The 15,320-nt window shown below is 42.3% G+C and overlaps 1 protein-coding gene across 2 annotated transcripts in view; it reads right to left on the bottom strand.

The window, feature by feature from the left end:
- Nucleotides 1-2,798: 2,798 nt before the first annotated feature.
- The window catches only part of prpf18 (PRP18 pre-mRNA processing factor 18 homolog (yeast)), a 45,279-nt gene continuing 32,757 nt past the window's right edge, over nucleotides 2,799-15,320 (bottom strand). For both annotated transcript variants that reach the window (XM_060923611.1, XM_060923612.1), the window contains exons 6-10: nucleotides 9,889-9,957; nucleotides 9,242-9,382; nucleotides 9,090-9,161; nucleotides 3,085-3,240; nucleotides 2,799-2,973 (exon numbers count right to left, since the gene is read on the bottom strand). In XM_060923611.1, coding sequence (XP_060779594.1) covers nucleotides 2,893-2,973; nucleotides 3,085-3,240; nucleotides 9,090-9,161; nucleotides 9,242-9,382; nucleotides 9,889-9,957 — 519 coding nt within the window. In that variant the 3' untranslated portion in view covers nucleotides 2,799-2,892. The remainder of the gene's footprint in view (nucleotides 2,974-3,084; nucleotides 3,241-9,089; nucleotides 9,162-9,241; nucleotides 9,383-9,888; nucleotides 9,958-15,320) is intronic.

Below are 15,320 nucleotides of genomic sequence, written 5' to 3'. Positions count from 1 at the left end.
TATCTGCCCCAGAGGGAAGAATCACTAAAACTCAATACATAGTTCTTCTCATGAATCAACTTTATTCTATAATAAAACATGCCCATCATGATGGGTGTGATCTCTTCCAGGATGACTCCGCCTCCATTCATTACATTACATGGCATTTAGCAGACGCTCTTATCCAGAGCAACACACAACAAATGCAAAAGTCAGGTACTCGAAGTGCTGAACTTCTAGACAAAGTTCTAGTGCCGACTGCACAAGTGACAGCACAATACTAGTGTAATATTCTGCTGAAACAGCCAAGGAAACAAACCAACCATCTCAGCTCATTATCTCTAGCCGCTTTATCCTGTTCTCCAGGGTCGCAGGCAAGCTGGAGCCTATCCTAGCTGACTACGGGCGAAATACAAAGTACAATTAAATAGAGAAAAATAAAACTCAAACGGCTAACCCAAGGATAGACAGAACACAGCCTGGGTTGGTCAAGACCGATATGCAGTTATACAATGGTCAGGGAAGCAGTGGAGTGGTGCAGCGTGAAGACGTGAGTCTTCAGTCTGCACTTGAAGGTGTTTGGAAGTTCTGATCTCAATGGGAAAGTCATTCCACCAACGGGGACCCAGGACAGACAGCAGTTTTTAATGGACTGGGCAGGAACAGAGAGGAGGAGGAGGAACCAGGCAACCAGTAGTAGCTGAGCATAGGGATCTAGCTGGCATGTAGGGGTGGATCATCTCTGGAGGTATGTTGAACCTTAACAACCTGGTAAGCTAGCACCAGTGTCTTAAATGTGATACGAGCTGCGATAGGTAGACTAAGTTGGCCTAGCAGTCAGTGAGTCTGCCTCTCGATTGGGAGATCTACTCACGGTCAGGTCATACCATAGACCGTCATAAAAATGGTAGTTACTGCCATCTGGCAAGGCACGCTGCAAATACAGATGCAAGTGGGGAATCAAACTCTCACGATTACCAGAGGACTAACCCCCCCACTGTAACCTTAGCTGCATCAGCGAGAAGCCAAGGGCTATAGAAGCAGAGATCGGCGCCACCCAATGCACCTTAATGGCCTGGTTAGTCCTGGGACAGAAGACTGTCCAGGAAACCCAGGTCCTCGCACAGGCAGGACTAGACCCCGAAGCCGCCGCCAGGCGCCGCTAAAACCGCCATTTAGAATTTGAGCCGCCGCCAGCCAATAATTTTGTAAGCCAATTTGAGCCGCTATCTAATAAAATTTGACTGAGCCACTAAGAATTGTGTACATCAAATAATGGGTTTATCCACATCATGAGCTACAAGAAAAGTGACACAAACATGATCAACTGTACACACTAGTAGTAACACAATAGAGACGTATAGGCATACACTGTAGAGATTTAGAACTGATATCACAGCACAGAGAGCCACCACAAGCTTGCCGTTGTGACTACCTGTCTGGCTTCCCGCCCCTCACACCGTTACCACGATACACTGGGGAACCCGGGAACCCACCCAGAGCATCAATCGACTCCGATATCGATGAGATGGCTGCATTCTTTGCCGCTGCTGAGGGAAAGTGTAAAGGTATTTTTTTTTTGTTTGTTTCACATACCTCGAGATTGATAAAAAAAAGTACTCCACCACTCTACTTTCATCATAGTAAGATAGCTGCCAGTCCTTCACTGGTCATTGCTAGTGAGAGTAGATAGCTAGATGCCTTCCTCGAACAATCCAGATTAGCTTATTATTAGCATTGAACTACAATCTTGCTAGATTTATATTTACAATGAAGTAAGAGACCAGGGGACCTGTGGTAATTTGCTATTTATTCCCCCCATTTGTTTGATCCGTTCGCCCGGATATATGCCACACAGTGACGTCCAGTATCAGCCATTTGTAGCCATAAACATTTTGGTGGCTGCAGCAGCCATTAAGGTTTTGGCTGAGTCAGCTAGCCAGCCAATAATTTCATCAGCCAGCCATTATCCTGAAAACAAACGGCTTCGGGGTCTAGGCAGGACGATAGGTAGCCAGCACAATTTGACACAGTGACTGAATGAGTTGATGAGGATGATGTAAATCATACGCTACGGTCTCCACACTCTTCACATCCCAACCCAATGAACCCAGGACATTTCCGCTTTAGTGAGACGCTGGCAGGACGACACCTTACTACATTTGTCCATTCGCTAAGCTTTGCTTTTATGGATTTCGAGTAACCGCTGAAGGGAGGAGCTGTATTTGTTTTAATGTCGAGTTTCAAAAACAGCCAAGTCCTGCACAAAAAAAAAAAAAAAAAAAAAACACTGCCAATAGCTTTATAGATAGTATACAGTTGTCCTGGAAGCAGGAAATCACTCACTCACCCTCCGATTCAGCACTTCCTGCCAGCTATTATGGCAAATGAGCTCGAAACTCAAAAAGACTTTATCATAGTTGGGGTTTGAATGAGTCAGCAAATACCTGTGGTGTCTAAAGGCCATAAATGGACCATTACACCACTCTTCAAGCTCGGGACTCACATCCTGAACACTGACGCACGTATGATCCCCTGACAAACACAAATATAATGTTCCATCCAAAGGGTTGTACATGGAGCATGGGGGGAAAAAACTGGGTGCAGTGTATTACATATCTAGTTTAAAAAAAAAAAAAAAAAGAAAGAAACACACAAGAAACACCAAAAAACCCCGCAAACTATAGTCTACTGCGAATAAAAAAAGAAAGTAACACACACACACACACACACACACACACACACACACAATCTCTCAAGGGTCAAAAAAAGTGCCATTTAAAAAAAAAAAACAAAAAACACCACCTACTTCCATAAGCTCTTATTAAAAACCATTTATTTATTCAGCCTGGTGCTCTGATAATATTTACAATTTATTTACAATAGAAATGGCAGCACGTGTGCGCGCGTCAGTCACAGAGCATTGTATTCCACACATTTTGAAGGATCTGTGGGGAAATGCTTCTGACAGATTGTCATTAACCTCTTCAGACCCTGAACAGACAGAGACATCCAGTTAGCATCATATAACCTTCATCCTTCACAACACACACACGTTAAAACATTTACACACCGACTACAAACACATTTCCATCGATAACCAACCTGGATGTATTTTCTTTGCGTTTCGTCGTTGAGAACGTGAGCGACGTGCTTGGAGAAGATCTTCTCTCGGCCGGTACGAGCGTGGATTCCCACCATGGTGACGCCGATGGGCCATGGGGCGTTCCCTATCGCCATCTGCAGGTATGCATCGTTCGCCTGCACGCAAACATGACATCATCGGAATGCTGCCTTGCATCATCGAGACGGATCGATCTCTTCAAGACGTGCACGCTGGGTAGGATTTTATGCGTTAACGTGACATGCTCTTCGGTCAGTTTCGTGATGTATTTATTTCACACAGATGCATGATAAAGATAGATAAAAGAGAGAGACTCAAGAAAATGCAGCGACTGCATTTCGAATCAGGAGGAGCTAAATGAATGTTAAAGCTGTTAGTTACCTAGAGTTATGCTAGCTGTCAGTTTGTAGCTTGCACTATTTTAGTTTAATGCTTGAAAGCATTACAGACTTCGTAAGCCATCTGGCACAAATTATAACTGTCAAGACTTCTTTCTTGCAGAACCTGCAATGTGTTTCCCATGTGGTTGGCTCTTTATAGAACAACATCCTGTACGTTTCATTTTCTAGCCAGATTAAGCTGAATGATGAAGAGCAGGTAATATTTAACACGTGGAGAAGGCACCTGCAAGCTGCCAAGACCAGATTTAAAGTCTCTAAACGCCAACATTACAGGACAGATCTGGCACTGCAGGTTCTGCATATTCAAGGAAATCTGGAGCTCCGTATCAGATCGAATCTACTGTGTTTACCATTCTCCTAAAGACTTCTGATACAAAGCATAATTCATGATTCTCATTCAAGTTGTAAAGCAGCGATGCACCCCTATAGTAATAATTTAAAGGGGTACCAAATATAATATATACAGTTGCTGATGTGACAAAGTAACGTATTCTTAAGTATTCTATCAAATTTATATACTAGAAAACAACGAAATATCTTGGTAATTGTAAATATAATACTTTATACGCTAAACCGCACAAGAGTTGCCATTTTTAAAAGACCATGACGTCAGCGCTACCCACTGCACTAGGAGATAAGCGTGTAATCATGGCGTCGGGCGCATCAAGTGAAAGCGACAGCTCTGTCGAATCATACGAAGAGATCCCGCAAGACACACTGCAAGCAGGCTATGGCTTAGAAGGGTACCAGTTTGAACCTAGGAGAGGTACTATGTAGTGGAAGTTCATTATGTCTAACTATTAAAGCTATTTTAAGTTCGTTTCTTAAGACAAGGATTTTTTAAGATGTTACCTTGTTGACAGTTTCGGCGAGAATCTTCCGCCTTCTTCAAAACAGTCACCAGATGTCGAGTGGTGACGTGCCTTATCAGCTGATGTTATGCTACGGAGGCGTGAACGTCCCGCCCAATTTGACAGGTAGTTCACGCCTCCTGCTGTCAGGTCGCTCCCCCAGGACACATCTGGTGATTGTTTTGAAGAAGGCGGACGATTCTCGCCGAAACAGTCAACAAGGTAACATCTTAAAAAATCCTTGTCTTAAGAAACGAACTTAAAATAGCTAGGAGAGGTACTCTCGACTCCGGTGATGAAATAAGAGAAGAAAGCTCGGATGACGGCGAGGATGAGACTGATGCTGACCATGGGCATGGCGAGCGTGGGGCAGAGCGTCTGCGTGCAGGTGACACGGCGTGGTGCTCGTGCGGAAAATGTAACGTGGAGTTGCTCACGAGTCCAGCAGATTTATTTGCTGCAATGAGAGAGGCGCCACCCGTGGACTTGCGAAATCGTCGCAAAAGGCAGAAACAGGTATTTCACACGTGCTATTCCCAACCTCAATGAGCCAACACAACTGGGCACATACATACGTCATGAGTGTTACGCAGAGAAAATGAACGTGCATTCTGATTGGATAAAATTAATATCATGGCGGGCTGTTCAAACTGCGGAAATAGTTTGCTCGATCTACTTTCAAAACACTATAACTTTCCAACCTTAAAACAAAAAACTTTTGTAAGTCTTGAATAAGGTTCGTTAATGTGTGTTTTATTGTTATATTTACTCTATATATTGTCCTCTGTTCCCCTTTAAAGGAGAACGGAAGGCAAATTTATCATCAAAATTCTATTTCTCATTTTATTAAATATAGGAATGCCTTTTTGATCGCTATTTTGTCGCTGCTATAGCAAGTTATGAGTGTTTGAAATACGCTCTGTAATATATTAGTCCATTTGTCAAAGCAATGGCTGTAAACGAGATTTGTTGAGACCTGTACGAGACATCGTAGGACGGAAGTAAAACGTACAGCGCAAATCAAAGTGACCGTCCCTGTATCTGAAATCGCTCACTCGTTCACTACTCCCTATATAGGGAATTACTATATAGAGGACTATATAGTGAGCTCATTGGTAAAATTGGGGGGGCGCTTTTGAACACTAGTCCGTCGCGCTGGTATTTACGTCATTACTGTCGCACAATTAAAACGTGCCAGGTCAGTCAGCTGGTGGGTTTTCAAAATAATAAATACATGCATGTATTTTTGTGATAAATCCATATTACACTGAGCGCATTTCCCACATTGATCAATACAAAGTACCTGCAGCTTTCAGTTCTTTTAAATCAAGGCTGAATACTTTATTCTTTCCTGCTGCCTTTTATTAAATCAGATTTGAGACTTTTAATTTGATTTCTTTCAGCGCAACCGCAATGCATGATGGGATATATTGCTTTGGTTAGTGACCATCGGTTGTACACTACTTTTCACGATGCATTGTGGGATGCTTTGAGCGCACAATATAGGGTGTAATAATTCTCACTATATATTCGGACAGCACGACAAAATGGCATCCTCACTATACAGTCCACTATATAGTGAGTAGGGAGCGATTTCAGACATGGAAAAACTCTACTTGGGGGGGGGGGGGGGGGGGGGGGGGGACCAGGAATAGCTAAAAAGAATATCCCCCTCCAGCAATATCTCCTGTTCCACACTCTAGCCCAGTTGGTGGCGGTAATGCACCTTTAAGTTGGTTTGCCAACCGCCAAAAAACTTAAAGAAGAAGAAGAAAATCCGAAAAAAAAAAAATCAACAAAATATGGAATCAAAGTATTTGATGGTAAGAACATCTTTTTTTTTTTTTCCAAGAATTATCATTAAAGCATTTTTCACAAATTGCTCCTGTCATTTCACCGGTTTGTTACATTCTAAAAAATAAACAAACAAACAAACAAACAAATAAATAAATAAATAAATAAATAAAAATAATAGGTTCAATTTATATAGCGCCTTTCTAAAAACCCAAGGACGCTTTACAATTATAGACAATTTTCTAAGCGGAAATGATTTTGTCGGACGTTTCGTACAAAGATTTTATCAAATTTGCAAAAAATAAAAATTAAAATGCTCTATTTCTTAAAATCCAGTGAATGAGTGGAATAACCGTTTTATTCTATCCACAATCTCGTCGTACATGGCTTATAACCAACTCGGTGCTACGCACCTCGTCGGCTATCAGCTCATGTACGACTCAATTTTGTGGAATAACATTTTTTTCGCGGTCCGGTTTCCATCAAATTCTGCGCTCTGACTGGCTGGCGAGCGGGTCTGTATCGTAGGATACGGACCCCAGTTACAGACCCCGGATACGGACTCTGGCGACTCGCTCGTTCACAACAACAAAGTAGCAATTTTTGGTTACATTTATTTTCGCATTTCTCAGGAGAATAGCATTAATTTTACAGCATGGATAGCGATAACGACAGTCTTCACAGCGAAAGCGGGTTTTACTACCCTGAGGAAGAAGAAATAAAAGAAAACATTTCAGGAGAAAGCTAAAAACCTGTAACTGTTGCTAACGCCGAGCAAAAACATGGCTGAATCCTGAATGACTCAATTTTGTATAAATAGGGGACTACATAGGTGGCAAAATGTAGGTTTTTTTCCTGCCATGGAAGTGCACTTGTATACCGAGGAGGAAGCCATTTGCATTACAGCCGTGAATGAGGATTCAAAATGGCGCCTCGGCTCGCTTTTCCCTTTCAGGCACTCTCGTTTTCTGTTAGAATTTGGTAAAGAAAAAAATAAATATATTATTTACCAGGGCTTTGAACCGGTTCAAGGAACGAAAACCGGGAACTTTTTCTATTTCACATGGAACAGAAACGAAACCAGAAACTTTATTATTTTTTATGTTCCGGAACAGAAACGCTTATTAAAAATAATGGTAACCGGTTAATACCGGTTTTTATTTCGTTCCTCAAAGTTTCCGTAGCCTACAAATAAAAAAGCCATTCTTCTCCTGCGCAAGTTTCTATGACCCGCTGGGGTTCACTTCCTGTGTGACGTTCGCTGACTGAATGGAGAGAGCGGGAAGGTGGACTACTATCACGTCTCCATGTGATAAGTGAATTACTGAGCGTCTAAGCAAAGAAGAGCCTGAACGATGCAACCTCCCTACTGGCTGTTTGTAAAAATGTATCAGTTGTTGCCCTTCCCACGGGAATCATCGCGGGCTCGAGAGACGAGACCTACATTTCAGGTGTAGTTTGTTTTATGTATGTATGTACTTGCATAGATGTGTACTTGGTCTTCCAATATGGCGCCTAACAAAATCTCACGGCGCGGTGACGTCATGCGGTAGCCCTCCATAGGGCCTGACTAGCCTTTGGTAACACACTAAACGAATTCTCTTTCATTTTTGGCACTTTTTCTGTTTGTGTAGATGGGAAGACATACTGAGAATCCAAATCGCCAACATTTGAAATAATAATTGTTTTGAATTATTTCTTGTCTTATTTAATGAAGGTTGTAATAGAATTAGCCTACATTTGGCTTAAGCTGGATGAGACAGAGACATAACTTTATAGCCATTTGTTAAACAGCTGACAGGGAACGTAATTAACCGTTCCGCGAACGAATTTTTTTTGTTCTAACCGGTTCGGGAACGTCTATTTAATGGTGGAACCCAAAATCGGAAACGTTAAAATTCCGTTTCTGTTCGGAACGAACCAATAGGAAAAAAATTCTGGTTCAAAGCCCTGTTATTTACCAGCTTAAGGTCGGTCCGTATGGTGAAATAACCGTGACCTCAGCCTTGAATACTGACCCAGAGGGCCTCGGTCACGGTATTTCACCATAAGGACCTCCCAGCTGGTAAATAACATATGTATATTTTAGATATTTTGTTAGTAACTGGTTTAATTTTGATATTGCAAAGTGCTTTTGATCACAGTATGCAAATGGTGCTATAAGTTTTTTTATTATTATTATTATTAAAGCATCCCCGTTTCACGATCAGTATGATGTTCTTTTCAGTAGAACACTTTCGAGTTTTGCTCTATGCCAGATAGTCATCCAAAAAATTCTTCTCTTAATTCATTTGGCCACAACACGCCTTGGAAATCATCCAGGCACCTCTTGGCAAGTTTGTGTTCTTGGTTAGTGGAAGTTTCTGCCTTACTATTCTCCCATGAAGCACGATCTCTTTCTGATTGCCGAGTCACAGACCCTGACCGTAACCGAAGCAGCAGAAGCCTGTGTTTCTTTGGATGTTGTTTCAGGATCCGTTGTGACTTCCTGGTTGATTTGGGGAGATTTTGGCAGGTCAGCTACTACTGGGCAGATTCACTACTGTTCTGAAACGTACAGCTTATGACTCGCGCTGTGGTTGGCTACGTGCAGCAGAAATGACTTCTCAACTCCTTTCGACACTGATAAAAATCCATGTTTTTTTCCTAATATCTACAGAAATGTTCTTTTATCATGGTGTAAGAAGCTGACCGAATCTCTGCACTGAAATTTGATGGTAAGGGTTTTCATATCTATTCAGCAGAGAGAGCTCTAATGAAGCCCGTCTGTGATCAATCAGCTGAGTCACATACAATATATATAACAAGCTAAGCATGATGTGGGTTCAGTTTTATTCTGTACTCAGAGCTGATTAAATCCGAAACGAGGAAGCAGCACTTCAATCGAGCCCTTTTTCCCCCTTTACGCTACGTTCACAAAACCGATTATTACATACTCACCTTTACGTATTCCCTCTGTAGCATGAACTTAATGATGTCTGTGATGGATTCTTTAATGTCTGCAGACAAAGTCTACGGCAGAAGAGGTGCAGAAAATTACACTCCGTGACCTCCCATCATCCCACAGAGACCAGTCTAGAGATGATGTGTACCTTCTTGCGCAGTTTTCTGAACAGAGGCTTGAGATAAGACTCTGTCTGTTTCTGTGTTGCGCTGGCCAGCTTTCCCTGTACGCTCCGCTTAATATGGTCCTCTCTGCTATTCAGGTCTTTAGCCCAAACACCCAGCAAGAACTGCAAACCCAAACACACACACACACAAACAAACAAACAAACAAACAGTCAAATGTAAATGATTTTTAAGCCTGTTCGAGAAATTTCAAGGCATACTGCAAGTACCACATAAACATATTACCGCACTGTAAATATTTGCCTCAAAGCACGGACGAGCCAAAGCAGTTAAGAATAAAGTACAAATTACTACTGCTATCTGTAAACATGAACGCTGCTATAAGATCACTGCATGTTGAACAAACAAACCCTTTTTTTCCTGCTCTTTATCATATTTGGCATCGTTATAGTCCTTAAACCCAAACTCTCCAAGTTTAAGGCAGGAAAGCTCGAGATGATGGCTCAATTTTGAAATTACACACAAATCATCCATTTAAATAACTTTATGGAACAAGTTCAGCTAAAATCTATGAGGATCAAGACATTTAGTTCTGGGCTATTCCTATTCTTTCTCCAACTACATAAAGGAAATCTTGTACAAACGACATTTTTCTCAAAGCAGGACTCACCCGCATCACTTTGTCTATCACGTCCATATCTTTCACATCGTTGCCGGTACCCAGAGATTCACCCAGAGCCTAAAAATTAGAACACATAACATAAAAGGCAAACTTTTTATCATCAAAATTCTACTTCTCGTTTTATTAAATACAGTGCCTTGCAAAAGTATTCATACCCCTTGAACTTTTTCCACATTTTTCCACCTTACAACCACGAACTTAAACGTTTTTTATTGAGATTTTATGATAGACCAACACAGAGTAGCACATAATTGTGAAGTGAAACGAAAATGATAAATAGTCTTCAAAATTTTAAACAAATAAAAATCTGAAAAATCTGATGTGCATTAGTATTCAGCCCCCCTGCGTCAATACTTTGTAGAGCCACCTTTTGCTGCAATTACAGCTGCAAGTCTTTTGTGGTATGTCTCTACCAGCTTTGCACATCTAGACACTGGAAATTTTTGCCCATTCTTCTTTGCAAAATAGCTCAAGCTCAGCCAGATTGGATGGAGAGCGTCTGTGAACAGCAATTTTCAAGTCTTGCTCAATGGGATTTAGGTCTGGACTTTGACTGGGCCATTCTAACACATGAATATTCTTTGATCTAAACCATTCCATTGTAGCTCTGGCTGTATATTTAGGGTCATTGTCTTGCTGGAAGGTGAATCTCCTTCCCCGTCTCAAGTCTTTTGCAGCCTCCAACAGGTTTTCTTCCAGGATTGCCCTGTATTTAGCTCCATCCATCTTCCCATCAACTCTGACCAGCTTCCCTGTCCCTGCTGAAGAAAAGCATCCCCATAGCATGATGCTGCCACCACCATGTTTCACAGTGGGGATGGTGTGTGCAGGGTGATGAGCAGTGTTAGTTTTCCGCCACACATAGCGCTTTGCATTTAGGCCAAAAAGTTCAACTTTGGTCTCATCTGACCAAAGCACCTTCTTCCACATGTTTGCTGTGTCCCCTACATTTCTTATGCCTGTCTTTCAACAATGGCTTTCTTCTTGCCACTCTTCCAAAAAGGCCAGATTTGTGGAGTGTACGACTTATAGTTGTCCTGTGCACAGATTCTCCCACCTCATTCTCATCTCATTATCTCTAGCCGCTTTATCCTTCTACAGGGTCGCAGGCAAGCTGGAGCCTATCCCAGCTGACTACGGGCGAAAGGCGGGGTACACCCTGGACAAGTCGCCAGGTCGATTCTCCCACCTGAGCTGTGGATTTCTGCAGCTCCTCCAGAGTGATCATGGGCCTCTTGGCTGCTTCTCTGACCAGTGCTCTCCTTGCTCGCTCTGTCAGTTTAGGTGGACGGCCATGTCTTGGTAGGTTTGCAGTTGTGCCATACTTTTTCCATTTTTGAATGATGGATTGAACAGTGCTTCTTGAGATGTTCAGAGCTTGGGATATTTTTTTATAACCTAACCCTGCTTTAAACTTCTCCAGAACTTTATCCCTGACCTGTCTGGGGAGTTCTTTGGTCTTCATGATGCTGTTTGTTCTTCAGTGTTCTCTAACAAACCACTGAGGCCTTCACAGAACAAGTGTATTTATGCTGAGAGTAAATTACACACAGTAGGACTCTATTAACTAATTAGATGACTTCTGAAGGCAATTGATTGCACTGGATTGTATTTAGAGGTATCAGAGTGCAGGGGGCTGAATACTAATGCACACCACATTTTTCAGATTGTTGTTTGTTTCAAATTTTGAAGACCATTTATCATTTTCGTTTCACTTCACAATTATGTGCTGCTCTGTGTTGGTCTATCACAAAATCTCAATAAAAAACTTTTAAGTTCGTGGTTGTAAGGTGGAAAAATGTGAAAAAGTTCAAGGGGTATGAATAATTTTGCAAGGCACTGTATAGGAATGCATTTTTGATCGCTATTTTGTCACTGCTAGAGCAAGTTATGAGTGTTTGAAATATGCTATGTAATATATAATCGGTCCATATGTCAAAGCAATGGCCGTAAACGAGATTTGCTGAGACCTGTGCGAGACATCGTCTTTTCTTACTTCTTATAGTCCCCGTCAATACATTGACGATGGGGGACCCTCCCAGCCCTTTCTCCTGTGCCTTCTTTCCTCTGCCCTGCTGTTCGGTTTCGCCTCGCAGAGACGTTTCCCCATCTTGAACTTCAACACGCCAGTTTGAGCGGTTCAGCGCAGCTTGGTACCATGATTTGATGTCGATACCAAAGATTTTCAGGTCTTCTTTAACACAGTCCCTTCCACCATTTATGGGGTCTGCCCCTACAGTGCTTACCACACTTAAGCTCTCCAAACAGTAGCTGTTTGGGGATTCTGGTGTCATCCATTCTAGTGATATGACCGAGCCAGTAGAGTCTGTTGTTACGGAGGATGGCTTCTATGGAAGTTGATTTCGCCCGCTCCAGGACCACTTGATTTGTCACACATTGCCACCATTTGACATTCAAGATCTGTCTAAGAGATCTCAGGTGGAAAACTTCGAGGTGGTGAATGTGGCGAGCTAGAGTTGGCCATGTTTCTGACCCGGAGAGGAGAGAAGGTAAAACTCTAGGACAGAAGTAAAACGTACAGCGGAAATCAAAGTGACCAACATCTGCCAACGCTGTCAAAAGACGCGCGCGCCCTCCTTCGAATGCAGACGTAATCAAGCCGGAAGTTTTCCGTGTCCGAAATCGCTCCCTACTCACTATAATAGGGCACTAATATAGTGTGGACGCCATTTTGTAGTGCTGTCTGAAACCTTAGTGAGGATTATGTGGGAAATGCGCCCAGTATAATATGTATTTATCACAGAAATACATGCGTGTATTTATTATTTTGAAAACCCACCAACCGCCTAATCTGGCACGTTTGAACGGTGCGACAGTAATGACGTAAATACCACTGCGACGGACTTGTCCTTATTCTGTCGTCTTTCTGACTCTTCTCTACTCCACGTTGGTTCGAAGCCGTATGGAATAATCTCCATCACTGATGAAGCTGGCAAATCTCAAAATTAATCTAAATTGGAACGATCTGGCCGCTGTGTAAACAGTTTTCAAAATGGCGGCGTTGACACTTCACGTTTCGAAGTCTTGCACAAGTCTCGTGAAGATCGCACGGATAAGCGACGCCTGCCGTGGACCAAACGAACTACATTCAGCATGGCTAAAAAACGAAAAGGCCGATAAGTGTAATATAATCTGCCAATACGAGTCACGATATACGGTTAATAAAACCGAATTAACCGAAAATTAAGAAATAAAGCAAGTTTTAAAATGACTTCAGTTCCCCTTTAAATAAAACATTTCAATAATGAGACTACTTAAAAAAAAAAATTCCCAAACATACAACATAAATCAAGAAATATAAACAAATCATGCACACAGCATCACATATTAACAAAGGAACCCAGTTTGTGCTGAATTATAATAACTATTAATGATAATGTGTGTTTGAGGAGTTAAACCACAGCACCGCCTGCAGGCTCAGAGGTGAAACTGAGACTCATCCCATTACAAATCACTTCACGATTCAGGGCCCTTTCATGACCGCAGGTGAGAATATTCAGGCGTAGACCAAAACAATAGTGTGTCTCTGAGTGAAGTGGTGTTGGCCCGCTTCCAAGCAAACTCCAGTGCAGTTCGACTGCAGTGAGAAAACGACTGAATCGACTGAATCAAGGGCAGGAAGTGTCATGTACATATGCAGTGTATTTTGGGTTGCTGTATTTTTGTAGATGTGAGCTGCTAAACTGAGTCGCAAACTGAGCCAAAGGACAGAGCTGAAGAGCTGCAGAAACATTTGGCCCAATGAACAAAAAGAGAGAGAAAAACTGCTGGATGATACACAGCAAGTTTCAAACCAGAAATTTATACCGTATAACTTATTTCGTGTCAGCTCAGTGTTCTCTGCCCTCATGTGATTTCTACACACACTTGGTAATGTGCTAGGCTTGTAATGATTCACTCAATTCACAATTCGATTCACAATATCAGGTTCAAGATTCATTTTCCACCCCTGATGTTTTTGAAAGAAATTAAACGAAGAAAATTTTGTTACCAAAAACAAATCACACATTTATTTTCCTATCATCAACTTAAATATTACCTTTGTTTAAAAAAAACAAAAACAAAAAAGTTGTTTCATTTTCTTAACAACCAACAATAATTATTTACCCACATTTGTAAAGGTTTGGGTAAAATATACATGTTATTTACCAGCTGGGAGGTCCGTATTGTGAAATACCGTGACCGAGGTCTTGAAAGTACTGAGCGAGGCCCTCTGGGCCGAGGTCAGTATTTAAGGCCGAGGTCACAGTATTTCACCATACAGATCGACCTTAAGCTGGTAAATAACATTTATTTTTTTCTTTACCAAATTCTAACAGAAAACGAGAGCGCCCGAAAGGGAAAAGCGAGCCAAGCTGCCATTTTGAATCCTCATGCACGGCTGTAATGCAAATGGCTTCCTCCTCGGTATACAAGTGCACTACCATGGCAGAAAAAAATATATATATATTTTTTTTTTTTGACACCTATGTAGTCACCTATTTAAATAAAATTGAGTCATTCAGGATTTAGCCATGTTTTTGCTCAGCATTAGCAACAGTTACAGGTTTTTAGCTTTCTCCTGAAATGTTTTCTTTTATTTTGTCTTCCTCAGGGTAGTAAGACCCGCTTTCGCTGTGAACACTGTAGTTATCGCTATCCATGATGTAAAATTAATGCTATTCTCCTGAGAAATGCGAAAATAAATCTCATCTCATCTCTAGCCGCTTTATCCTGTTCTACAGGGTTGCAGGCAAGCTGGAGCCTATCCCAGCTGACTACGGGCGAAAGGCGGGGTACACCATGGACAAGTCGCCAGGTCATCACAGGGCTGACACATAGACACAGACAACCATTCACATTCACACTTACGGTCAATTTAGGGTCACCAGTTAACCTAACCCGCATGTCTTTGGACTGTGGGGGAAACCGGAGCACCCGGAGGAAACCCACGCGGACACGGGGAGAACATGCAAACTCCGCACAGAAAGGCCCTCGCTGGCCACGGGGCTCAAACCCGGACCTTCTTGCTGTGAGGCGACAGTGCTAACCACTACACCACCATGCCGCCCGCGAAAATAAATGTTGACAAAAAATGCTACTATGTTTGTTGTTGTGAACGAGCGAGTCGCCAGAGGTCCGTAACCGGGGTTCGTACCGTAGGATACGGACCCGCTCGCCAGCCAATCAGAGCGCAGGATTTGATGGAAACCGGACCACGAAAAAAAATAAATTGACCCATTCTCTTCAGGCTATTTTCTAGGGCTGTTCTTAATAACCACTTTGTGGCAGCGGGGGCGTGGTCAAGCGTCAGTCTGTGAATGGAGGGCGGAGTTAGGGAAGGTAAGTGGTAGAATCACTTCACCTGATGGGAATTAACCTGTGCTTGTGTGTCTACCCCAGTGACCGTGCCCTATAAA

This window comes from Neoarius graeffei, chromosome 6 (genome assembly GCF_027579695.1).
Source record: "Neoarius graeffei isolate fNeoGra1 chromosome 6, fNeoGra1.pri, whole genome shotgun sequence".
In the NCBI taxonomy this organism is placed as follows: Eukaryota; Metazoa; Chordata; class Actinopteri; order Siluriformes; family Ariidae; genus Neoarius; species Neoarius graeffei.
The sequence above is the reverse complement of the archived record's forward strand: the minus strand, read 5'-3'. Positions and strand labels throughout refer to the sequence as shown.